Genomic DNA, 26,425 nt, shown 5'->3' with positions numbered 1-26,425 from the left:
CATGCTAATGGAGAAAGATAACAAAGAAAGCCAAAAAGGTAGTAGGGACTGTAGGAGAGGAGAAATGGGACTTTCACTGTAATGGGGAAAAATAAAAATAAAAGGGACCTAAAGGGTTTGGGAGGAGGTAGAATACCCAAGCTGAGACAGTGTCAAAGTGCAGAAAGGCAGAAGCAAAGGGAAAAAGGAATTGACCAGCCTGGGCCCCTCCTCATACTGATAACTCCCAAAAGAACTCACCAGTGTGAGAAAGGGGCAGCATAATAAAAGGATACTCCAGGGTGGTAAATGTTCCAGAGTGAGGAGGCCCCAGTTACCCCAGTGGAAAGCTAAAAGAAACTTCACAAATTGGACCGGGTAACTTGGAAAGACCATTAAATTTAGTACTGAGGGCCTCAGTTTGAATCCCCGTACTTCCACTTTTACTGTGTGACCCTGGGCAAGTCACTTAACTTCTCTGGACCAAGTCTAGTCTAATTCTGGAGAGGGAAGGGGAGGGGGAGAAGAGGGGAGGTTTGGGGGAGCCATTTGAACCAGGTAGCCTATCTTTAAGCTTTAAATCTATGCTTGTTTGAACAGTGATTTATATGGGGGGGAAATCTGTAAGTTTCAATGCACTACAAGTTCAGAATGAATCATCAGCATTACCTGTCCATCAAAAAAGCTCATGTTATATCAGACTATATTGAGATATGTATAATGTCCAGAAGGTAATGGTCATGCTCTATTCTACACTGGTCAGACTTTATCCAGAGTCCAGTGTTCAACTCTAGTTATCCTATTTTCAGAAGGATATTTTTAGGTTATATCATGTCCAGAGGAGGGGAAGGAAACCCAATGTGGAGCCTCAGGTTTGCTTTCCAGTGATCAGTTGAAAGAACTTGCGTGTTTGGGGAGTAAGAAAAATGACATAAATTGCTTTCAGATATTTGAAAGGGTGTCATATTAGAGATTAGACTTGTTCTTTGTGGACCAGGAAAGTAGAAAGGGAAGCAATGGATAGAATTTGCAGATAGACAGATTTAGGTTCAGTGTAAAGACAGTCTTCCCAATAGAGCTATCCAAAAGTAGAAAGGAATACCTCCAAAAATGGTGGGCTTTAAAGTCTAAACTTGTTGGGGACTTTGTTGAAGGAGTTCTTGATTAGGTATAGATTGGAATAGTTGGCCTCTAAGCTTCTCTGAGATTTTTGTGAATTTTTGAGATCGAATTATTTTTTTTTTTATAAACTCTTACCTTCTGTCTAAGGCAGAAGAGTGGTAAAGGCTAGGCAATGGGGATAAAGTGACTTGCCCAGGGTCACACAGCTAGGAAGTGTCTGACACTGATTTGAACCCAGGACCTCCCATTTCTGGGCCTGGCTCTCAATCCACTGAGATACCCAGCTGTCCCTGAAAGAATTATTTTTATATGACAATTTGGTTCAACTTTGAAAATTAACTCCAGGCAAAATAACTTCATTGTAAGAATGGGAATTCCTTTTTGAGTTTAAAAACTTTAGAATATTTCCTTTTGAACAATTTAATTTTAACTAGTAAGTAACATATTGAGAACTCCTGCTGGGAACAACAAGCCATAGTAGTAGATCCTTTTACTTGGCACTTTTAAGGAAATAACACTTTTTTTTAAAAAATGAAAATGTGGCTTAACTAGACAGAGAGAGGCATAAAACAGTAACAAAAGTATACCAAGGCACCCTTGTTGACTCATAGTCCCATCCCTGATGCCCAAGGCAAGGAAATGCCAACCATTTAAAAAACTGCAGTTGTTAATCTGAAATAGAAGATTCAAAATCCGGGGGGAAGGTACCAGTGTTACAGAAAAGATAGGTAACCAGGAAATAAGGAAGAAAAACAGTAGGTTTTCTAGTGGTCTGGGAATCTTCAAGATCCTCTCAGGAGATTCACATAGTAAAACTATTTTCATAATAATAATAAGACATTTTATTTTCTTTAATATGGTAAATATTAAGAGATATAAGCCACATAAATAAAAGCTCTTTGGGGACCTCGGTAATTTGGAATAGAGCCTGAGAGCAAAAAGTTTGAAAACTGCTTTTAACTAAAACATTATAAATCAATCCCCACACTCTTTTCTTAAGTTTTTGAAAGGTTTTTTTTTTCCTAAGTGCCTTCAATAATTGGGGAGGGGGTCAGAGAAATCATTCAGAACCCTAGGATTTGTCCACAACAATTAGAGGGAGAATGTATGAGAAAGATTTGAAGTGTTCATAGGAAAAAATTCCATTATGTGGCCATTAGAATATACTAAAATCACATTTTAGAGACTGAAAAATTGTGGTAAAATGACCATATGAAGAATTGCTCAGGCAGTAAAAGTAAGGATACAGGAATTAGAAAAGGACGGGGGCTCTCCAGTCAATCTCCTTATCTATTCTAATTTAGTAGATTTGTTACAAGGAGGAACAAGTGACATAAAAGTTAAGTGGTTTGCCCAGGATTGTTAAAGCTAAGAGTTTTCCAAAAATAAAAAAAGAATCATGAGCTCTCCTTCCAGGAGCACTTTTTTGACCCTAAATCCAGGGGCCTCTCTATCTACCATCACCATCTATAGTTTTAGAAGTAAGAGTATAGAAAAGCCATAGGTAGAGGCAGCTAGGTGGCTCAATGGATAGAGAGGTAGAGGCCTCAGATACTTTCTAGCTATGTGACCCTGAGCAAGTCACTTAACCCCAAATGCCTAGCCCTTACTACTCTTCTGCCTTAGAACTAATTCACAGTATTGATTCTAAGACAAAGTAAAAGGTTTGGTTTTTTTTTAATAGCTTATATATTATGGTGCTTTAGAGTGTGAAATTGTAATATAAGGTTATTAACTTCCAAGTAGTATTATCTCACCGGATTTTCCACCATTAGGCATTTCTGCTTGCCCTTAGAATATTTAGAGCATAGGATTTAGGTTGCTAAATATTAAAGAAACTCTTGAAATTCTTTTTTTATGTTAATACTATCTTTCCAAGTAATATTCTCAGATCCATTGGATTGTTTTTTTCTTCTGGCAGAGAAACATTCTTGCCTCATCTCTGCCTCCTGGCTTCCTTGACTTCTTTCACATCCCAGCTAAATTCTAACCTTTCTGCAAAAAGCTTTTCCCAGTCTTCCATGATCTTCATACCTTCCCTCTGAGACTGCCCCTGATGTATCCTATAGGTATCTTCATTATATGTTGTCTTCCTCATTAATGGAAATTGTTTCTGTTTTTATATGTCTAGTCGAGTGCCTGGCACCTTCTAAGTGCTTAATAAATGCTAGATGACTGGCTGACTGACTGATAGAAGAAGGAAGAAACGTTTTTTGGTTCCCTAGAAGAAATATTTTTTTTCTCTCCATTTATAAAGAGATAAAGTATGCTAATTCAGATTTCTTACATTCTTATAAATTTCATTTAAATACAATTCATTTTCATCTTTATAAAACGCAAATCTACCCTGCTCAAGAACTTTCCTCCTAAAAATCAAATATCTTGCTTCCTGAGCAAATCACTTCATTTTTTGCCTCTTTATAAGTTATAAACATCTATGTTTAACATTTAAAGCCTTTCCTATCTGTTTGCAATCTAATATTTTAGGCCTATTTCACATTACTCCATGTTTAGTGTTTTATGTTCCAGCTAAATTAGCCTGCTTTCTTTTCCAAAATATTAACATTCTCTTATCTCCCTTTTTCATGCCTTTATTCAACATTTACCCATATTGCTGGAATTCCCTCCCTCTTCACTTCCACCTCTTATAATCCCTACTTTCTCTCAAGGCTCTTCTACAACTTCCTATAGGAGACTTTTCCTCCTCTCGCTAGTTATTAGTGTTCTTTCCTTCCATAATTAATTTTATATATGCTAATATATAAATGTTGTGTTATACACCTTTAGTAGAATGTAAGTTTCTTAAGGGTAGGGACTGATTTTTACTTTGCCTTTGTATCTCTTATCCTAGCATGATGCCTTGTAAATAGTAGTAAATACTAATTAGAAGCCAACTACTAATATGAATAATCTAGTATACCCTAAAATGTCTATCACTAGTCTTTTTCTTTTTAAAAATTATATTTTTATCAATAACCTCTATTTTTACAATACATTTATTTCTAAAAATTCTCATCCATAACCTTGATGAGCTATTTTATCACTTATGGCAAAGATTTGAAAAGGGGGGCCAGTAAATAATTTTGTAAAACTGTCTAAACACATCTGACAATAGATACAACATATCCAAAGTCGTTCATATTTTCAGTGAAGGGAAAGCATGAATTTTTCTCAATTCTTTTCTGGGTCCAAGTTTGATCATTATAATTACTCTGCATGAAGGGGAAAATATTCTTCCCTTTCTCTCTCTTTCTCTCTTTCTCTCTGTCTGTCTGTCTGTCTGTCTCTCTCTCTCTCTCTCTCTCTCTCTCTCTCTCTCTCTCTCACACACACACACACACACACACACACACACACACACACTCCTCCAAAATCTTCATATAAATCATTTCTTATGACAAAATAATATTCAATCTTATTTATGTGTCATAGCTTTTTCAGCCATTCCTTAATCAGTAGGCATTCATTTTGCTTCTAGTTCTTTACTAATACAAAAGGTACTGCTATAAATATTTTGGTATTAATGGGATTTTAATTTTTTCCTTGGATAGATGCTTAGGAATGACATCTCTAAATAAGAGAATGCACATAGTAACCATTTATTAAATAAATATAATTCTAATTTTTTAATCAGGTTCCTTGAAGGTTCTTCTTTTTTTCCAGTTATCAAGCATTTGCTTTTTCTCCTTCCCACCTCTGTAACTCCACCTCCTAAATAATATAAATAAATAACTAAACTGTTTAGCAAATATGCATACTTAAGTAAAACAAAGATCCTATCTATCAAAAAAATGTGTTTTTCTATGTACTACTACATTGACTCTATCAGAATACAGGGAGCATTCTTCATTAATCCACTAGAATTATTGCTTGTCATTGGTTTGATCAGTTGTTTCTCTTTACAGTAATGTTTTTATTGTATAAATTGTTCCCCTGGTTTCATTAACTTCTTCACCCTATATTAGTTCATACAGATATTCTAGGTTTCTTTGAAACCTTCTATAAAAATTTTTGCAACTGTAGATCCTTTTTCTGTTTCTTTGAAATCTTTTGGGATATAGGCCTACTATTGCTATTACTGAGTCAAAAGGCATGCATAGTCTAGTATACGAACATATTTGGACATAGTTCTTAGTTACTTTTCAAATTGTAGCAGCTCACAGCTCCACCAACAGTGTATTAGTGTGTCTGTCTTCCCATAGCCCCTATATTGATATGGAAAGCCATCTTCTATCATCTTTGCCAGTTTAGTGGATATAAAGGAAAACCTCAGCGTTCTTTTAATATCACTTAGCTTATTTTACTGACACTTTTAAAAGAATTTTTTTGTCCTGTTTTAGAAATGCAGGTAAAATATTAGTAGTGATAGGTATTTTCCCCATTTTTTAAAATTTGCCCTTGAATTTTTACTTCATAAAATGAATCTAAGTATTTTATAAATAATCCATAAGTATTCAAAATTTGCTTTAACAAATATACAACATTCAGTGACTAGTGTTTTCTATTATGTAGGTTCAAGCACAGCTTTTGCAGTTTGCAGCAAAAAACATTGGTCTCAACCCTGCACTATTAACCTCGCCAATTAATCCTCAGCATATGACGATGTTGAACCAGCTCTATCAACTGCAGCTGGTGAGTTAATAAACATGCAGACAGTAGAATAGATTTGAAGAACAAAAGGAAAGTGTTTTTTTTTTTGACACTTATCCACTGCTTTGCTTTTCTACATATTCCTTAAACAAGCATCTAAATGTTTAATTCTTAGTTCATATTAACTAGACATATGACAGGGTTGGTTTTTTTGTCATGTAATAGTATACTGTTCACATTTCCCTAAAGTTCCTAAAGCCTTTTAAAAATAATTATTATAAAAAACAAATGAATACACAATGTTAAAATTATTCTTCTTAATGGGTTATATTTTCTGTTATAACCTTAGATTGTAAGTACATTGACTTTATGTGCAACAAAAAAAGAAAATTATTTATTACCTAAAACAACAGCATTTCATTTTTCTGAAAGTTATTGGCATTCTCAGTTATGGAGCTTAACCAAATATTAGGAAGGAAATAAAAAAGGCATCAGAGCTTCCAAAATGATCACTAAAGCTTATATGCTACATTCAAAGGAGAACTCTCAAGCTCAGCATAGTAACTTTCATTTTAGTCTCATTTTTAATAATTATAGTGTGTTCAAGTAGGAAATTAGAAACAAACATCAGGGAATATATGTAAATATATGTTATATGTACATGGGGGAACTGTTATATAGAGAGAGCAGACATAAGCAAAAAAAGTAGTAGTTTGGAGTGATTCATAATGATTTAGGGATTATATAATCTGTAATCTTCAGTAATTCTTGAGGACATTGTATTTCAAGGATAGCATAGTAACTGATATTCATAATCATCAGTTATTAAGGTAAACGTAAGAAAAAAATAACCATAGAGAAGATGTGGTACATATTTGAATTCTTTTTATCCAAAATATCAAAATTTTAAGTCAAGTGCTGGAAGGGAAAGATTCACAACTTAACTCATCATTATAATAATAGTATCAAACCAACTAGGTTGCATAGTAGATAGAGTGTGGGACTTAAAAATCAGGAAGTTAGTCCTGGGTTCAAATTCTGCCACAAGCAGTAACTATGTGACTCTGGGCAAGTCACTTAGTCTGCTTCAGCCTCATTTTCCTCTCTGGTTAAATGGAGATAATAATAGCATCTACCTCACAGAGTTGTTATAAGAATCACCTGAAATAATATATGTAAAATACTTTGTATCTTAAAGCAGGAGTCCCCAAATTTTTTACACCGGGGGCCAGTTCACTGTCCCTCAGACTGTTGGAGAGCCGGACTATAAAAAAAACTAGGAAAATCTGTATGCCGCTGTCTGGAATAGCAGAGGCTGCAGCGCTGGCTGTGATGGGCTTGTCACACCTTGCACAAGCCTATCACCACCACCACTATACCGGGCAGCAGTACAGAATCTCCTCCCCCAGGTCGCCACTCATCATGCCGCCATCTTCCATTGTGCAGCCACATAATCCTTTGCACGGCTCCTTGTTCTCATTCAGTTTCTCTCAGAACAAGGCATCACACAAAGGATTGTCACCAGAAGTAGTACATGAGCGATGCCATGCTTTACAGCGCCGCCACATACAGTCCTCTGGCTGACCACCAATGAAAGAGGTGCCCCTTCCGGAAGTGCAGTGGTGGCCAGATAAATGGCCTCAGGGGGGCCACGCAGGCCATAGTTTGAGGACCCCTGCCTTAAAGCATCATGTAAATGCTATCTAAAATAGTTTTTGAAATTACAATATATTAATTTTAACCACCAAATAATACCTTTTCCAGTTAAAAGTCTATTTTATCTTACCCACTTTTAATGAGTCAAATTGGATTTTACTCTTCTAATATAAATAATACCCATGTCTTGTGCTAAGGAAAATATCTATTAGTTTCTTACAACATTTTTTAATGATAAAGGAAAATGGCACCATAAAAGAAATCTTCCTGAATTTAGTGTAGTGAGTTTTTAATCAGTGCTTCTTGGCTTCAAAAGAGTCCTCTTGTAATTTGTACCAAATTTTTCTTAGACTTAGCTTCCAGTAATATATGCTAAAGTGATCTTGTGAACTTAAAGTAGTTAAAATCTTTATAATTTGTAACACATTGTTTGTCTATCTGGGACAGCCAATTGCTAGTGTTGTGCCATATTATTTGGGCCATTCTGGACAACTTTCATCTGAATTATTGTTAGGATGAATGTGTTTTTTTTTTCATTGCTTTCACTCAGCTTTTCAACTTTTAATTTGTATTAAATAGAAGGATTTTGATGTCGTCCTTAACTAAACAACATTAAATGGGAGTATTCGCTGAGTTATCCAAAACTTTTAGTGTATTCAGTTTTTTTTTTAATAAGACATTTATCCTGTTTAAATCATTTCGTGCCAGAAAATGTATTTTTAACAATAGTGAGCTTTGTCAGGAAGCCAAGAATTCTGGGAATTTGCATTTTTATTTTTAACCCAACAGCAGAAATTGAACCATATGATGTCTTTCATATGATCCTTACACTCTCATTTTTCTGTCAACAGGCCTACCAACGTTTACAAATCCAGCAGCAGATGTTACAGGCCCAGCGTAATGTTTCCGGACCGATGAGACAACAAGAGCAGCAAGTAAGTGTGCACTCCCTAATTAAATTTTCTTTAAATTATCTCCTTGAACATTGATGTATAATGTCTACTGACATAAATTTCAGATAATATAATTGCTTGCCCCATAGTAAAAAATAGTCTTGGAATCTGATCATTTTAAAAGATTGTAAATCTAATGTTATATAAGTCATACAACTGTAGTGAAAGAAAAGTAAACATTTTGACTAGAGAATGAAAATTATTCAAACTGAAAAGAATAAAATTAGTAGATCATTCTGAACTTGCTAAACTTTGTTTTCTCTTAGGTTGCACGTACAATCAATAACATGCAGCAGCAGATCCAGCAGCACCAGCGCCAGCTGGCCCAGGCCTTGCTCATGAAACAGCAGCAGCCTCCCCCTCCACATCTCTCTTTGCACCCATCTGCAGGCAAATCAACCATGGAGAGCTTTTCATCCCATCCCCAGGGTCCCAGCCTGCCTGACCTGCAGACCAAAGAGCAACAGTCTTCAATGAACACCTTTGCTCCTTACCCAAGTCTTGGTAAGCATCTTATTTTTTTAAACCATCACATGAAACAAAAGAAGTTATGCTGAGGACTTTCATCCTGTATAAGCAGGATGAAGACACTGAAAGTTTTTGAACTAGGAAACAACATGATAAAATAAAAACAATTTTTACCCATTGAAGAAATAACAAGACTGGAAGATCTGTCTTTTATTTCCCTAGCTTCAATAGTTATTGTCATTTTTTTAAACTTTTTTTTCATTTGCTTAAATTTACTAACCCTTTTCCAGGCATCTTAACCTTGTACAATTGAATTCTTGGGATAGGGAGTTATATCCTAATTCTTATTTAGCAATGGAAATTTGTCCCTTAACCTCTGCCAAGATTTATAATTATCTGGCAATTGTCATGTGGCAGTATTAAAAACAAGAAAATTACATTTTTGTTAACTGTTATTTCCAACCAGTTATCAAATTCCTGACTAATATCCTTATTGTAGGAATTTTTGGCATAGCCTTTTTTTTCTTCTTTTTTTTGGGGGGGCGGGGGGGTGGTATTTGAACTTTTTATAGTATTGATTGTTGGACAAGAACCAATTGCCAAAATTCAGCTGTAAGTAATATACTGGAATTCACTAACCACTTTTAACTAATAGCAACAGCCAGAGTAAAACTGCTAGCCCTGGATTCCAAAATTCAGCTAATTAATTTCTCATTTAATTCATATATTCTTAAAGATCAGTATTCTAAGTAAATTTCTACTAAGATAGTATTATAGGACTCTTAGCTGAGTTTGAATCTTAACTCAGATAGCTCCCAGTGTGATCCTGAGCAAATCACTTAACCTTTCTGAGCCTGTTTCTTCATTTGTAAACTGAATCTGATAGCACCTACTTCAGAGTTGTTGTGAGGATCTCTATGCAAATTCTACCCACTAAAACTTCCGTATTGCTATGAAGAATACCACTCTCCTCACAGTGATCCTGGCTCACACCATAGGTGTCATCCTCATTTTCTCACTCTCTCACCCTCTTCCCCCATATCCATTTAGTTGCTAGGTCCTCTTACTTCTGTCTTTATAACATCTTTCATATATGTCCTCTTCTCTCCTCTGACACTGCCATCAACATGCAATAAAAAGATGATGAGGTTTTCCTTATCTCATGCTACCCCACTTCAGTCCATCTTTTCAAAAGTGATCTTCTTAAAGTGCAGGTCAGATCATGTCACCCTAACACGTATACATCCCATTCAGTAAAATAATGGCGATGGTGCTGCCCAGGTATTTGAAAGTGTTGACGTTAGAAAGCTGCGTGCTGTCGATTGTACTACATGGCTGGTTAGTTGGTCTCCCTGGTGCAGGTTGGAACAGCACCTGTTTTGCTGAGGCTGATAGTCAGGCCAAACAGTTTTGTTGCAGGGGAGAACCTGTCCACAATGGTTTGGAGATGATTTTCTTGGTGGGCCATGAGAGCACAGTCATCTGCAAAGAGAGCTTCCAGGATGAGTCTCTCTGTTGTCTTTGTTTTTGCAGTCAGGCGGCGAAGGTCAAATAGTGAGCCATCCAGTCGGTATTTGATGTAGATGCCCAGGTCTTGATCCATCACAGCATGTCATAATACTTGGGTGAAAAATAGGTTGAATAGTACCGGAGCGAGGACACAGCCTTGTTTCACACCATTGGAGATATTGAAGCAATCAGAAGTCTCTCCACCAGATAGGACTTCCCCTGTCATGTCGACATGAAAGAGCCGTATCAGTTTGACGAATTTTGCTGGGCAACCGAGCTTGCTGAGGATCATCCACAATGCGTCCCTGTTCACTGTGTCGAACGCCTTTGTCAGGTCTATGAAGACAATGTAGAGACTCAGGTTCTGCTCAAGGCATTTTTCCTGCATTTGCCTCACTGTGAAGACCACGTCAATGGTGCTGCGATCTGGTCGGCAGCCACATTGTGATTCAGGCAGGTTCTGCTCTGAAACAGATGACAGGAGTCTGTTGAGTATAACACGGGCGAGGATCTTTCCAGCAGTGGAGAGTAGTGAGATGCCTCTGTAGTTGTCACAGGCTGCTCATGAGCCTTTGTTCTTGTATAGGGCTACGATGGAGGCATCTCTGAGTTCTGGGGGCATGTCTTCCTCTTCCCATGTGCTGGTCAGCACTATGTGGAATGCCTGGAGCGCCTTTCCATTTAAGGCCTTGTACACCTCGGTTGGGATCCCGTCTTTACTGGGTGCCTTGCCTGCACTCATTTGTTTAATGGCTTTTTGGACTTCCTCTATTGAAGGAGGGACATCAGGTTGTTCAATGGAGCGGTTTTGGGGGATCTGGTCAAGGGCGCTTTGGTCGACTGAAGAGGGTTGGTTGAGAAGCTGATTGAAGTGTTCTTTCCACCTGTTGCTGATGCCTTTTTTATTATGAGAGTGTCACCATCAGAGGATAGCAAGGGAGTGGTGGTGGGTTTTGATGGCCCATAGACAGTCTTGAGGGCACTGAAAAATTGTTTGTAATTTTTCATATCAGCAAACCGCTGGATTTCTTCTGCCTTTTTTTCCCACCATCGGTCTTGCATCTTCCTGATCTCACGCTGCGCCATGGCTTGGAGAGACTTGAATCTGTCCTTTTTAGGAGCAGAGTTTGGGTTATTTTGCCACTCCATAAAGGCTTTGTTCTTCTTGCTCAATAGGTCTTCAATAGCAGTGTTGTTCTCGTTGAACCAGTCCTGGTGGTTGCATTGTTTTGGGCCTAGGACTGCCTTTGATGTTTCCTTCACTGCGTCTCTGAACTGGTTCCATTTCTCAGTTGAGCTTTCAGTGAGTGGTCCCTTGGCAGACAGCTTGTTGTCCAGGCAGGACTGGAATGTTTGCAAATAAGATGGATCTCTAAGAGGGCTCATGTTGTAAAATGCGCAAGCTGTCTGGGTGCATTTTGGATGGCGAGGTGCAATGCGCATTTGAAGAATCGCTCTAACCAATTGGTGGTCTGTCCAGCATTCAGCTCCTCTCATGGCTCTGGTGATCTTTACATCCTGGATGTCTCGCCGGCGTACAATGATGTAATCAATGAGATGCCACTGTTTTGATCTTGGGTGCATCCACTTTGTTTTATATTTGTTCGCCATTCTGAACACAGTGTTCATGATGGTGAGTTCGAACTCTGAGCATTTGCTGAGTAGCAGTAGGCCGTAGTTAAGTAGCAGTAGTTAAGAAGGTAAGGGACAAAAAACAGAGATCAGAAAAGGAGAGAAATTCAGGAGAGAGACAACAATGACATCTTACAGAGAACTCACAAAGGATAATGACTGAGAAAAAGGACAGCTAGGTGTCTGTAGAGAGCCAGGGCTGGAGATGGGAGATATTGGGTTCAGATGTGGCCTCAGACACTTCTAGCTCTGTGACCCTGCACAATTCACTGTACCCCCATTGCCTAGCCTTTACCACTCCTTTACCTTGGAAGTGATAGTAATGACTCTAAGACAGAAGTTAAGGATTTAAATTTTTAAAAGAAAGAAAAGGCCACTGGATTTAGCAGTCATTAGATGAATAGACTTTTTAAGTTAGGTATTGAAATGGAATAGAAAGAAATATACTTTTTCTCAATCGTACTTGGAACCTACATAAAAGTAACCACAACCAAATGCAGAAAAACAGATATCAAATGTATTCTTTTCAGATCATAATGCAGTAACTATTACATTCAATAAAGGACCAGGAAAGCATTGAAAAATTAATTGGAAAGGGGGCAGTTAGGTGGCTCAGTAGACAGAGGAAATAGAAGGTCTTGGATTCAAATTTGGCCTCATACACTTCCAAGCTGTGTGAACTCGGGTAAACCCAGTTGCCTAGCCCTTCCTGCTCTTGTCTTAGCACCTATACTTTGTATTGATTATAAAATAGAAGACAAGGGTGTTTTTTGTTGTTGGGGTTTTTTTTTTTTTTGAAACCAAATAACGTCTTAAAGAATGAGTGGTCAAAGAATAAATCATCAGAACAATTAAGTATGACAACAATGAGACAACATACCAAATGGAATGCAGCCAAAGCAGTTCTTAGGGATAAATTTATAGCTCATCAATGTAGGAAAATAGCAGATCAACTAATTGAACATGCAACTAAAAAAAACAAAAATATATTCATTAAGTCCTCTTTGATGCCACTGCTTCTAAATATTTCGTACCACTATTTTTTTATTTTCCCTCTTGCTGATACAGGAAAAGGACCTATCTTGTTAATCCTTATTTTATAGAATATCTCCTCCATAATGAATGGAAATTGTAGTAAGCTCACCATTGCTCACCCAGTTTCATTTTCACCTTTACTAGGATAATAGAAACTCAGCAATAGTTTTCTGATTTTTTTTCCCCATTACCTAGGTGATCTGCACAAAGGTAAACCTAAGTCTAGATCAGTTTTTTAAAACTTTAAAACCTAATAGGCTTACCCAAAAAAAATTCTACTGCCCAGTTTAGGGCAAAACTCATCAATATCTTTTCTTCTTTTTTTTTTTTAATCCTTACCTTCTGTCTTGGAATCAATACTGTGTATTGTTTCCAAGGCAGAAGCATGATAAAGGCTAGGTAATGGAGATTAAGTGACTTGCCCAGGGTCACACAGCTAGGAAGTGACTGAGGCCAGATTTGAACCCAGGACCTCTTCCATCTCTGGGCCTAACTCTCAATCTACTGACCTACCTAGCTGCCCCTAATCAATGTTTTAAATGTTGAATTTAAAGCATATGCTAAAAAAGAAAGCCCTTGATGGTAATAGACTAGGATATAAAGCTAGAAGGACCTAAAAAGGATATTTAGTCTAACCCTCCATTTTTCAGGTAAGGAAACTATAACCCATGGATAGTAAATTGTCTGAGGTCCCAGAGGTAGGAAGTATTAGAAGTGGAATATGACCTCAGGTTCCCTGATTATATAGTCAGCAGTCTTTCCCCTGTATCACAATCCATCCTCTGTGCATTTATTCTGGGATTGGATTCTCAAAGAAAAACAATTCAGTCTATCAACAAAATTTTATTAAGCTTCATATGCTAGGCCCAAATTAAACATCTGTAAGTCAATAACAGTGAATCAGGTGTTAAAGGTTGCTAAAGATCTCTTGTGCACTAGGCAGGATTTTTTTCCCAAAAATTCCTATGTTTTGAGGGGAAATGAAAAAGTTCTAGAAATTAGTCAACAAGCATTTGTCACAAACTTGTTGCCAGACTATGCTAAAAGCTAGGATACAAATAAAAACAATACAGTATTAAGTGTTTGCTACATACTGGACACTGAAAATACAAGTAAAAAAAATAAAAATATTCCTATCAGCATTAAGTTTACATTCCACTGTGAAGGTGCTAGTACATATAAAAATACATACAGCACAAATCTAAAGTTAGGCAATGTATTTGTGTTTGGGTGTGTAAATACAAAGTAGTTGAATACAAGATAGTTTGGGTAGGTGGAGAACAATTAGAGAGTCAAGAAAGGCTTCATGTAAAAGGGGAGCTGGATCTTAAAGGAATAGGATTTCTGAGACAAAAGTAAGCAGAAATTGCATTCCAGTAATGGATAGTGACAAGAGCAAAGGCACAGAGATAGTAGATGGAGTGTTATGAGTGAGAAACAGAGAGACCAGCCTTGGCTGAATCATAAGGGTATGAGAGGGGAAGCCACATCCAGGAAAGTTGGAAAGATAAGCTCTGTAGGGTTTTAAAAGTGAAATAGAGGAGTTTATAATTTATCTTAAGGGCAATAAAAATGCTCTGGTGAATTCTATAAAATTCTTAAAGAAGAATTAGTACCAGTACTATGAAAATTATTCCCAAAAATTAAGAAAGCCCATCATTAGAGGCAATAAAAAGTCACCAGAATTTTTTAAAGTAGAGGAGTCATATGGTCAGATTTGCACTTAAAGAAATTTACTTTGGCAGCAATATACAGAATGGACTACAGTAGAGAGAAAGCTGAGGCAGAGAGCAAATTAAAAGTTTGTTGTAATAAACTAGGCAAGAGGTAATGAAGACCTGACCTAAGAAGGTGTGCATGAAGAGAAGTTAGATGCTAGAAATATTGTGAAGATACAAATATCAAAATTTGGCAACTTGTAGGATGAGAAAGAACAAGAAATAAGGTGCTGAGATTATAAACCTGTCATACTAAAGGGATAAGGATCCCTTCAGCAGAAATAAGGAAGTTTTGAAGAAGGGTTTAAGGAAGAAGAATGAGTTTTTCAGAAATGCTTAATGTGTCTTCCAGATATACAATTTGAAATGTTCAATAGGCAATTGATGATCTAAGACTGAAGTCTGAGGAAGAGGCTGTTACTGCCCTCAAAGAACATATATTCTAAATTAATATTTTATTTATTTCCTCAAATTACATGTAATAACAATTTTAACCTTCAATTTTTGAGCCAAATTCTCCCCCTTCCTTTTTCCATCCCCTTTATCAGCAATCTGACATATATTTTACATATGCAATAACGTAAAACATTTTTCCATATTAGTTGTTTGTGGAAGCAAATTCAAACAATAATAAAAAATGAAGAGTATGAAATTTAGTACGTTTTGGTCTGTATTTAAAATTCCATTAGTTCTTTCTCTGGAAGGGGGATGGTATTTTTCATGAGTTCTTGGGGATTGTCTTAAATCTTGTATTGCTAAGACTAGCTAAGTCATTCATTATTGTTCATCATGCATTGTTTCTGTTACTGTATATAATGTTATTCTAATCAGTTCATTTTGCATGAATTCATGTAGGTCTTTCTAAGTTTTTCTGAAATCCTCCTCATTTCTTATAGCACAATAGGATTCCATTATAATTATATACCACAACTTGTTTCAGTATTCCACCATTAATGGACATCCCCTCAACTTCCAATTCTTTGCTGCTACCAAAAATATGTTCTAATGCTATTCTAATGCAAGAGTTCTTCACCTTTTTTGTGTCATAGATCCCTTTGGCAATCCAGTAGAAGCCTATGGATCTATTTTCAAAATAATGCATAAATTTTAAATGCACAAAATAAAAATAAAGGCTTACAAAGGAAGTCAATTATATTGAGATATAGTTGTCAAAATAAATAAGTTCATGGACCCCAAGTTAATATCTATTCTAATTAAAAGAGCATAATTCTATATATAGTATTTATCCTGAAAGAAGGACTCTAGCGAGAAAATTCCATATATAACCCAATCTCCTCACATTCATTAGAAAACTTATTATCTTTACTGACACACAGGGCACCTGAAGTTGCAGTGTCCTGAAGCACAAAGTATCACATCTGTCAAACCAAGACAACCAAGGTGGTGGGTATATGTTAAAGAATCAGTGTAATGTGATTACTGATCAAGTAGAAATCAACCCTATATTTAACTCTATGAAGGTAGGTAAAAGATGAGATCTTTTGAGGAATGTTGCATACAAGTATCTGTTTTACTAATTTGCTCAAACCTGGTAGAAGCTTTCTGATTATAATATAAGGAAGTTTATGGAAACTCCGGGTCTAAAAGTCAGCTTAGAAGCACCTGTCTCATCTCTAGGCAGCTTGGTAGAGGTGAAAGAGTGTGAACTTTATAATTAGAGGAGCTGAATGACTTGGGGCAAGTCAGTAACCTTTTCTGGGCCTAAGTTTCCGTATCTAAAAAGAAGTAGACTGGACCACTAAAGCTCTAAATTTTTTTATCATACTTAGTAGATGAGCTTAATGTCTTTGGGAAGCAGGTGTGTGGTACAGGTGAAAAGACACTAAATCTAGATTCAGAAGACCTGAGTTCACATTCTGGTTTTGCTGTTTACTACCTGCGTGATCTTTAGCAGGCTTCTCTGGTCTCAATTTGTTTCCTTATCAAAATGAAGGAAATTTTATTTGAGACTTTAAGTGGGAGAACAAAAAGTATGTGGGCTCTGGAGTCACAAGACTAGGCCCAATTCACACCTGGGCTCTGCTTCTTATTCCCAGGTGATCTTGGACAAATCCTATAACCATTCTGTACTTCAATTTTCTCCATTTAAATGAAGGAGTTGGACTAGATCAAAGACTTTTAACCTTTTCTGTATTTCATAGGACCTCTTTGGCAGTCTGGTGAAGTCTATGGACCCTTTCTTAGAATAATGTTTTTAAAAGAACAAACTACATAGGATTTTTAAACTAATTGTATTGTAATCGAGTTAACACATTTTCTAAAAACTAATTCAAACCTCAGACTAAAAACCCCAGGAATAGATAATGTCTAAGGACCCTTCTAGCTCTCTTCTCTGGTATGATAGAGCTCCAAGAGTAGTAAGGGAGAAGTTATTTCTGATAGTGAAGATCAGAGGGCTTTTCACTGATGACATTGGAGCTGGCCCTCAACAAAAGGGGAGACACCAGACAGAGAGAATTGGAGATAGAAGGACATTCTTAATGGAGGGAATAATACAGACAAAGCCAGAGGCAGAAAATGCAAGGCTTATTCAAGAAATAGTAAGTAGTCTTGTATCAAACTTAACACCAAAGCATAGTCATATTACCTTCATTTATAGCCTAGTCTTCCAGCCTTTCCTTCATTTGGAAAGATTATTTTCTAATCCATAGAACTTAAAGGTGTTTCTGAGACCCAGAAAGTGACTTCCTTAGTAGAGTCAAGAACACAGTGAAATAGAGATAGGGAAACTAATTTCTCCAGATTCCCAGTCTAATTCTCTTTCTATCACACCATGCTGCCCATGTCCTCAAATTTTTGTTCTCAGTCTTTGAAAGACATTTTGTTTAAATTACAGCCTTCTTAGGCCATGACTTTAGCTCTTAAAGAATAGTGTTCTGCTTGGAATTTATAGAACATTAACCCATCTTCCATATATGTGTTCTTAAAAACTGTTGCTTATATTTAATCTGCTGTGAATGTTTGCTCTTGCAATTTTACAAGTCTTCTAAACTTGGCACACTTCCTAGAAACCTATATGAGTAAGTAAATGAATGAAAAATGTGTATTTAGTCCTTACTATATGCAAAGTAGTGTTCTGAACAAAGCAGAATCATTTTTATAAATATTTCATTTGATCCTCAAAACACTGAAGAAGGTGCTATTTTTATCCCCATTTTCCAGTTGAAAAAACTAAGATTAAGTGACTTACCTAGGATCACAAATTAAATGTATGAGATTGGATTTGAACAGAAGTCTTCTTAATTCCAGGACCAACATTCTATCTACTGTGCTTCTATCCACAGCTACCACCTAAAAGATCTCATGATCCTTAGAGTATTGGGGCTAACATGATAATGCAATATCTTTAATGCAGTTTATTCTGGTAAAATATTAGTTTCTGGTATTGAACTATCTAACAGTGTGAATGCGTTTGAGAAGGCAAAAACCTTCATTTATGGGTCTGCTGTAGCTTTGGCTATAAGCAGTCATGGAAATATTTATCAAATCACATCTCCACAAGGTTTGTTTCCCAGAATGATGGCTATATGGGCTCTATGCTAACACTCCAAGGCTTTTGGGCTTACCTGTGGCAGTGGATCAGCATCAGTATTGATGGTGGTGAAGCAATTGAACCCACATCTGAAATCCTTTCTCTCTTCAGTCATGATAGTATGATGAGTGGTCTGGGGGCACTACTATTACCCAAGGCTATTAGGTTAAGTCTGGGTTATCTGCATCTAGACCTCAGGAGAGGTAATTTTACTTGTCTGTCACATAGTGACTGCTATCTCTTCTTCAAAATACCCTGCTGTTTCAGATAGGTGGGGTTGCCAACCCATTTGGTGGCAATTGATCATAATATCTGTCTTTACAGAAATTGCTGTTCCTGAATCCAGCTATAAAAAAACTGTGTAGGCTATTTTGTTCTCATTTTTTCTCATTTTTTGTACTGAAGGTACACATAATTAATATTAATATTATTTTTTCCTGCAGTAATACAAGTTAATATATATACTCTTGCTATAATATCAATATATGCCTAAAAGCTTTAAACTATGGGAACCTGCCATTTATTGATAAAATATTATAGGACTGTGATTAATGTTTGTGTCTGATTCCAGGAAAAGGGATAAAAACAAGGAGCACAGATTAAATCTGAATACTGCCAATAGAGCACACAAGAAATATTAAAGTGAGACTCGAGGTTGCGACGCTTAACTTATGTTTAAGTCATAGGACTTCCTTGTATCTACACTCTTTACGAAGTACTCAAACAAGTACAAAGCTTGACTATCATGCTGGCTCCCTATATCCCTGAGGGGGGAAAAAAATCAGACGAGGGAATGACATTTCCCCATCAAAATAGAATTCTAATTCTTTTCTTCTTATATTATGGCAACTTCCTGTAGTCTTGGCTACAAATGGCTAAGTGAAATATTACTGCATTCTGTCCTACATACCTGTGGGATAGAAATTACTTTAAACTGGACCTATACAAGGCCTATTTTGAATTTTTTCTTATGTTTTTGATTATTTTTCTATTCTTTTGAAAATTGATACATACACCCCCATAACTGAACATTGCATTCTGAGCTAAACTTGATATTTTTTTTAATACTTATTTCAGGGGGGATTGTATTTTAATTTAAAATCTAAGAATTTTTTTTATTTTTGAATTTTTTTTGTTTTAAGATTGTATTTTAATTTAAATTCTAAGACTTTTTGAATTTTTTGAGATTGTATTTTTATAAAAATCCAAGAATTTTGAATTTTGTTTAAGATTTTACTGTTATCAAAAATCAAAGATTTTGATTTTGTTCGAGAAAAGATCTTCAAGAAAGAAGCTTGAAACGTTTATATCTAGAGAATGAACTGTTGCAGAAAGATGCTGCAAACCTACACTTCATCAAGAAGATCAAGAATGAACTTTGGATATGATTGATTGGACTGAACTTTTGATTGAACATTTATTGTAATTGTACACATTTATGCCAAAAGGGACTGCCCCTAATTTGGCTTTCTGTCAATGCGCCTAGCAAAACATTGGTTTTGCTTTCTTTTCTTTTCTATTTCCTCTCTCACTATTCTAATTTCTCTTAGAAAATTGAATATTGTGTATCTCTTTAGTTAGAAGTGAATTTAGAACTACAAATTGATTATGTTAAATGATCAATGGGGAGACTACTCTCCCAATAATCATCAGGGGGGATTGTAAACCTTAAAATTTCTTAGACTTATAAATGTTGGAAATTTCACCATTGGGAAATTTCATACTTGAAGAATTTCCTACTGATAGTGGGAACTCTATTGGAATGTGAACCCCATTGGCATGGGAGGTTCCTCTTCCTCCCTTCTTAACATTACTTTAGGACAGAAACCTTTTGCTGAACAATGGAAAGGGCTTTGACCTATGCTTAAGCATAGAACAGGAAGTTCTTTGAGTCATGATTGATTTTAGAATTGATACAATAGAGATACTTGGAATGACAGAACCAGGTCTTGGAACTTCCAATCTCCACCCTGCTCAGGGTAACAGGATTTAGGAAGGGCTGCAGCAAAGGACCAAGATTTAATTATTTGAGAATATGACCTTCAACAGACATGTGCAAAGGGGCAGACCTCTGGGCTGTCCTGGGTTAAGCTAGAGCCACCATTGGCACAGGGAAGACATGGACAGTGATTGGTAGATGTGAGAACTGAGGGGAGGGAACTTGGATGGTTTCCTTAAAGATAGCGGGGTCTGAGGACTGAGGTGGTTGGTTGGAGAGGTTTTGCTCTGAGAGGTTGTGCTCTGAGAAGCTTGCTCTGAAGGAAGCTGGAGGTGGAGGCCCCTGAGACTGTTTCTCCATTTTGGTCACGTGAGTGATAGGGACTGATCTCTTTTCTTTGCCTCAGCTATCTAAGGGCTTGGGCCTTTTGGCCCAGCCTAAACAGGGGGTATTTAAGCCCTATTTCCTTCTCTCCCCTTTCTTTCTCCCTCTCTCTCTCTATCTCTAATACCTTTCTTCATCCTGTTTGTAATTAAACTCCATAAAAGGTTGACTGCTGACTTGAGTTTTCATTTAGGAATTACATAGCTGAATTCCTTGGCGACCTTCAATTAATATATATCAGTCTTTTAAAGTGATTTCCATGTCACATCTGTCTTAAGAATTCTCCACTTTCAGTATTTGTTTCTTTAAAAATGCATCATCCTGATAACAAAGGATACTTACTTATTAGTTAACTTTAGATGTTAAGCTTATAAATGTTAAAAAGAATAAACAAATTAACTTCTTACTCCCATTAAAGTAAAGCTGAAGGTAAAATGTGGTATTTCTTGTTTATTTTTAATATCAGAGATTTAAGTTGAAACTAAAAAGCATTTGTGTTTCCCCCCTCAAATTTAAAATAAAACTAAGTCTTTGTCTTTATAGGAGATATAGATATATATATATATAAACATACTTTCTGTTACAGCTGGACTGAACCCAAACATGAATGTAAACAGCATGGACATTACTGGTGGTTTATCAGTAAAGGACACTTCTCAGTCCCAGTCTCGCCTTCCTCAGTGGACACACCCTAATTCGATGGATAATTTATCCAGTGCTGCTTCTCCACTTGATCCGAACCCTAGCAAGCATGGTATGTTGCATCAGAAATATGTGTGATTTTTATTACTATTATTATATTTGCCTCCAAAAAGTTGTACCTTAGTGCTTTTTCATGGCATGGAAGTGTCCCTAAGTTTTCTTCTTTTTTTTTTATTTTTAACCTTTACCTTCTGTCTTAGAATTAATACTAAGTGTAGATTCTAAGACAGAAGTGGTAAGGGCTAGGCAATTGGGGCTAAGTATCTTGCCCAGGATCACACATCCAGGAAGTGTCTGAGGTCAGGTTTGAATCCAGGACCTTCAATCTCCAGGCCTGGCTCTCTATCCACTAAGCCACCTAGTTGCCCCTACTAAGAATTTTCAAAGGCTATGCCAATAGAGCATAAGCTCTAATGGGTTGTATCCTGATAGGATCCTGATGGGAATACTTCCAGGTCTGTCTAAGCAACAAATCATATCCATTCTGCAATGACCAGACTTTTTTTTTTAAGTACAAAGAATCTCATTACCAAAAGACTGACCGTTTAGCAATGAATTCTTTGGCCATCACAACCCAAGAAACAAAAAATACAATATAGTCTTCAGTCCTGTATGAAATCTGTGATGGAGGTAGAGTTGTTGAAAAGGGGGGAAAGGTTCTAAGAATCAGTTTTTAGCTGTCTATAAAGTTGAAATTATAAATGTGAGATCCTTTGTCTAGTAACCAATAAGTGGACATGTGAACATAACAACTAAATCATATCAGTCTTGATGGTTTCCCTATAAGCCAAACTGGAGGAAATATGCATGTTATGGCTAAATAGAAGGATAGCTCACAGGTTCTCCTTGGAGAGAGGCATAAAAGAATTAAAATTAGTTTCTCTGCTAGACGTATTATATTTTTAGAGGTTTATTAAAGATTAAGAAATAAAGAAAAATACAAAAATAAGAAAGCATTTGCCTAGGAGGGCCGAATGGCCCATTCACTTACACTACATCATGAGAGATGTGTCTGCTTGGAAGCGGAAGTAGGAATAGAGAGCCAGTAGGCTTTACAACCAGTTTAAATAGAAATTTTGATCTCGCCCAGGTAGAGATTTGAGTAAGATTAGAGAGCATCTTGGGAACTAGAGCAGGGACTTATGAGGATTGAAGTCCGTGATTCAAATCTCCAATTTTACATTTCACCATATTGTCTTTTGGGGAAAAGATTTTCCCCAGAGGATCATGAAAACATAATCAACTTAAGAATTACAATAATATGAGGATAAGAGGAAAAAAGAACAAAACCAATAATTGCTGGACGCATTGACAAAAAGCCAGTTAGGGTGCAGTCCCCTTTGGCATGAAAGTATAGATACAAATAAATGTTCAATCAACCACACCCAAAGTTCATTTTTGATCTTCTTGTGCAGCTTGTGGTCTGGAGTCTTCTTCATGGTGTCTTCTCCAACAGTTCAGTTTCTGGATTCAGAGAGGTAGCATCTTTCTTAACCTAAAATTCTTCCTAAAAGGAATTTAAACTTTGCAATTTAAAATAATATTTTTTACATTTCCCCGTTAAAAGGGTGATTGAAAAACGCAGGATCACTTAGGGATGCATGGCTGAGTTATGAGGTATATGAATCAATTTGCAAAAGAAAATCAAAAACATGAAAAATCCAAATAAAAGAGAAAAAATAACTTGTGGATGAAATACAAAATGTAAAAGCCTTATGTCTAAAAAAATCTGAGTAAAGGAAAAATAAATCTATGACAGGGCCTTGAATCAGGGCCCAATTAAAATGATCTAAGCAAGTAAGCCAGGACTACAGAAAGTTGCCACACTATGAAAGACAGAAAAGGGACCAGATTATAGGAGCCAAGTAGGAGCCAAGTTTGGGAATACTCCTCCATAAGTATTTTCAGAGTGAGTGTGGACACAAGGAAGGCCTATGTCATAACAAATGTTAAACATCACAACCCTGAGTCTTCACACTAGGTTCAAGACCTTTGTATTGGCTTAGAAGTACATCAAGCTGTTCTAGATTGGTTTATCTTTGGCCCTATGCAATGGCTCTTCTGTGTATATCTTGTCCTGAAGTCAGAATTATTAAGTAATTATTAAGTAAAGTCCCATAAATTTTTTTAAACAATTAGAGGCATCATTTTTATAGTCTCAAGCTTTTAGGATATGCATTACCAAATGTATTTTAAACTTATAGCACTGCAAAATCAAAAAGTTAAAGAAAAATTTTAATACTGGTGACATGTGCTTCAAATATAAAAAGGAGAGAAAAAAACTGAAATAGTGCATTGCACATGCAAGAAAAACATAATAAAAGAGTTTTAAAATTCAAAAATATAGCTTATAATCATTGACACACTGTGTCAGCTAAGAAAATATAGAATGCAAGGCTTTCTCACCAAAAATGACATCCATTTCCTCTTCATATCTGGCCATGATCCACTGTGAATTTCACAAGGTAACAGTTTTTTTTTTATAAAGAACAGTAGTATAAATATGTAGATATCAGTATCCCCAAAATTCTCAATAGCCCAATTAAGTACAATAGCAAACAAATACACTATCATATTTCACATTAGTTGCTGTATGGCATTTTTAAAAGCCTATGAACTGATGGATATTTGTCACAATTTTTACAATCATAGCAAATCTTTCAACCTTGGTAAACATATTTTTAAACAAAGTAAAACTTATTTCGGGTTTAGAACATCATCAAAAAATCTAGATATCATTCTGGTGGAAGTTAAGTAGTGAGCTTAACTGCCCAACTTCCATTCACATTTTTAGAAATGCAGGAGTTGGGGGTTAAATTTATATTTCACTTCAGCTACTAGAATGGGCCTTACCACATGTTAGGGGCAGGAAAAAATGACCAGAGATTGTTAAGAAAAATTCTAAAAATCGTGTCTAAAGAACCCTTAAAATCAATTGAGATATTTAGCACATTAAATTTTCCAAAGGTTGTTGTAGCACTTTTCTGATGGAGTCCATCTATTCTCTATGTGACAATTTACAAAGTCAAAAATAGAAAAGCTGTTTTTATATGGGCTTACTCGATGTTTGTTCAGTATGATTATAGGGGAAAAGCAACAGAATATAACAGTAGTTAAAACTCAGTACATTAAAATGATTCAGTGTAACAGAATAGTACGGAATGTAGTAATATATGAACTTAAAATCACAAAGTTGTACCTTAAACAAAACAATTAGCAAAATGCAATAGAATACAGAGATTTTTATTATAAAACATTGGAGTCTGAAATGCCTTAAAAATATAACCTCCAGTCTTTTTAAAGTTCCTTGGGTTTTTTAATCCATTTAGATGCCTATTGTCAGAAAGCAGATTGGTAATGGTTAGGCAATGGGGTTTAAATGACCTGTCCAAGGCCACACCACCAGGAAGTGTCTCAGGCCAGATTTCAACCAAAGACTTCCCGTCTCTAGGCCTGGCTCTCAATTCATTGAGCCGCTGAGTTTCCTCCCCATAGTTGGCTAAAGATTTGCAGGGAGCTGAATTTTCCCCCTGCATCACATGTGACGTAAATAAAAGAATTAATATAGTTAAAAGATATCCTTTTAAAGTAGCCATGCTTTAAGTTCCTGTTTGGAAAAACCTCTACCTTCTTTCCCTTTCTTTCTCCCCTCATGTGATCCCCTGCCCCCAGTCCACATGGAGGCTAATTTTAGCCTAAGGGAAAATTACCCCTGTTTTTACCAGCTGATAGAAATGAGTCCTGAGCCTGGGGCAAAGAGCAGTCTGCTCCTAGAGTTTGCTGGGTGGGCAGGTCACCAGGTGATCAAGATCTGGGTCAAACAGGTCTGGACGCTGGGAACAGGAGCTGAGCCGAGCCAGCTGGGAAGGGTGGGCAGGTGACTTGAGCGATATTGAATCAAGACAGTCCGAAGCAGATGGCTGCAGGCAGGGACGGGACGGGACGGGACGGGATGGGATGGGAGCTGGTGAGCTATCTAATGGCTGGAACAAGCTGAATCAGCAACAGGTTTGCGAGGGTAAAAAACCTTGGCCGGAGAAACGTGGCTTAAAAAAAATTCTAGGCAGTAGCTATGAAAAACTAAACTTAGTAACAGTAGAGAAAAGAATCAGAAGATTGAGGGTATTTCGTTTTTCCGACATGGTAAACCAAAACTGTAGCAGTTAAAATTAATTTCTCTGTTAGAAGTATTATATTTTTTAGAGGTTTATTAAAGATTAAGAAATAAAGAAAAATACAAAAATAAGAAAGCACATACCTAGGAGGGCCGAATGGCCCATTCACTTACACTATATCATGAGAGATGCGTCTGCTTGGAAGCGGAAGCAGAAAGAGAGAGCCAGTAGGCTTTACAGCCAGTTTAAATAGAAATTTTGATCTCGCCCAGGTAGGGATCTCAAGTGAGATTAGAAGGCATCTTGGGAACTAGAGCAAGGACTTCTGGGGATTGAAGTCCAGGGTTCAAACCTCCATTTTTACAGCATGTGAACATAACTAAATCGTATCAGTCTTAATGGTTTCCTTATAAGCCAAACTGGAGGAAATACGCATGTTATGGCTAAATAGAAGGATAGCTCACAGGTTCTCCTTGGAGAGAGCCATAAAAGAATTGAGTATATGGATCTTTTCACATACCCAAAAGCAATAAGAAACATTATTTCATGATACTTTCTGGATTTCAGACTCATAATCGGTATTTGTAAAAAAAAAAAATCTCTATGAAAATAATTGCAGTTTATGAACCATTGGAAGTAATGAAGGGGTTAGTTAAGAAATTCTACAAATAACTTAATGGATCATTTAGAGCCTCCAAATCTCTCTCCCTCTCTCCTCCCCCTCCCTCTCTCCCTTTCTTTCTCTCTCTCTCTTACGCGCGTGCTTTCACTCACTCTCTCACACACACACTACACACAATACACAAATGTAAAGATAGATAGATAGATATATACACACATATGGGAAATGGATCTGGAATAAGGAATGAAAGAAAAGACAAAGACTTATTGACTACACTGAAACCTCATGCCTACATGTTAACATTTTCTTCAAGCAAAGACATGGTGAGCACCAAACAATATACAAAAAAAACTCATTGTGTACTCATAGGCAGGAAGCGATTCATTAACTCATGTGGAAGTCAATCCTGAATCAACTGAGTTGATTACAGACAATCAATTGATTACTG

General features: G+C 36.6%; 1 protein-coding gene across 17 annotated transcripts in view; it reads left to right on the top strand.

Annotated features, from left to right (window-relative positions):
* Positions 1–26,425, top strand: part of TNRC6C (trinucleotide repeat containing adaptor 6C) — a 266,081-nt gene that overhangs the window by 205,453 nt on the left and 34,203 nt on the right. For 15 of the 17 annotated variants that reach the window (XM_056817419.1, XM_056817415.1, XM_056817425.1 and 12 more), the window contains 4 exons: positions 5,614–5,733; positions 8,199–8,282; positions 8,567–8,804; positions 21,125–21,292. In XM_056817419.1, coding sequence (XP_056673397.1) covers positions 5,614–5,733; positions 8,199–8,282; positions 8,567–8,804; positions 21,125–21,292 — 610 coding nt within the window. The remainder of the gene's footprint in view (positions 1–5,613; positions 5,734–8,198; positions 8,283–8,566; positions 8,805–21,124; positions 21,293–26,425) is intronic. The other 2 variants (XM_056817422.1, XM_056817429.1) reach the window with 1 other exon arrangement.

Source organism: Monodelphis domestica, chromosome 2 (genome assembly GCF_027887165.1).
Source record: "Monodelphis domestica isolate mMonDom1 chromosome 2, mMonDom1.pri, whole genome shotgun sequence".
NCBI lineage: Eukaryota > Metazoa > Chordata > Mammalia > Didelphimorphia > Didelphidae > Monodelphis > Monodelphis domestica.
This window is presented reverse-complemented; position numbering and strand designations above follow the sequence as displayed.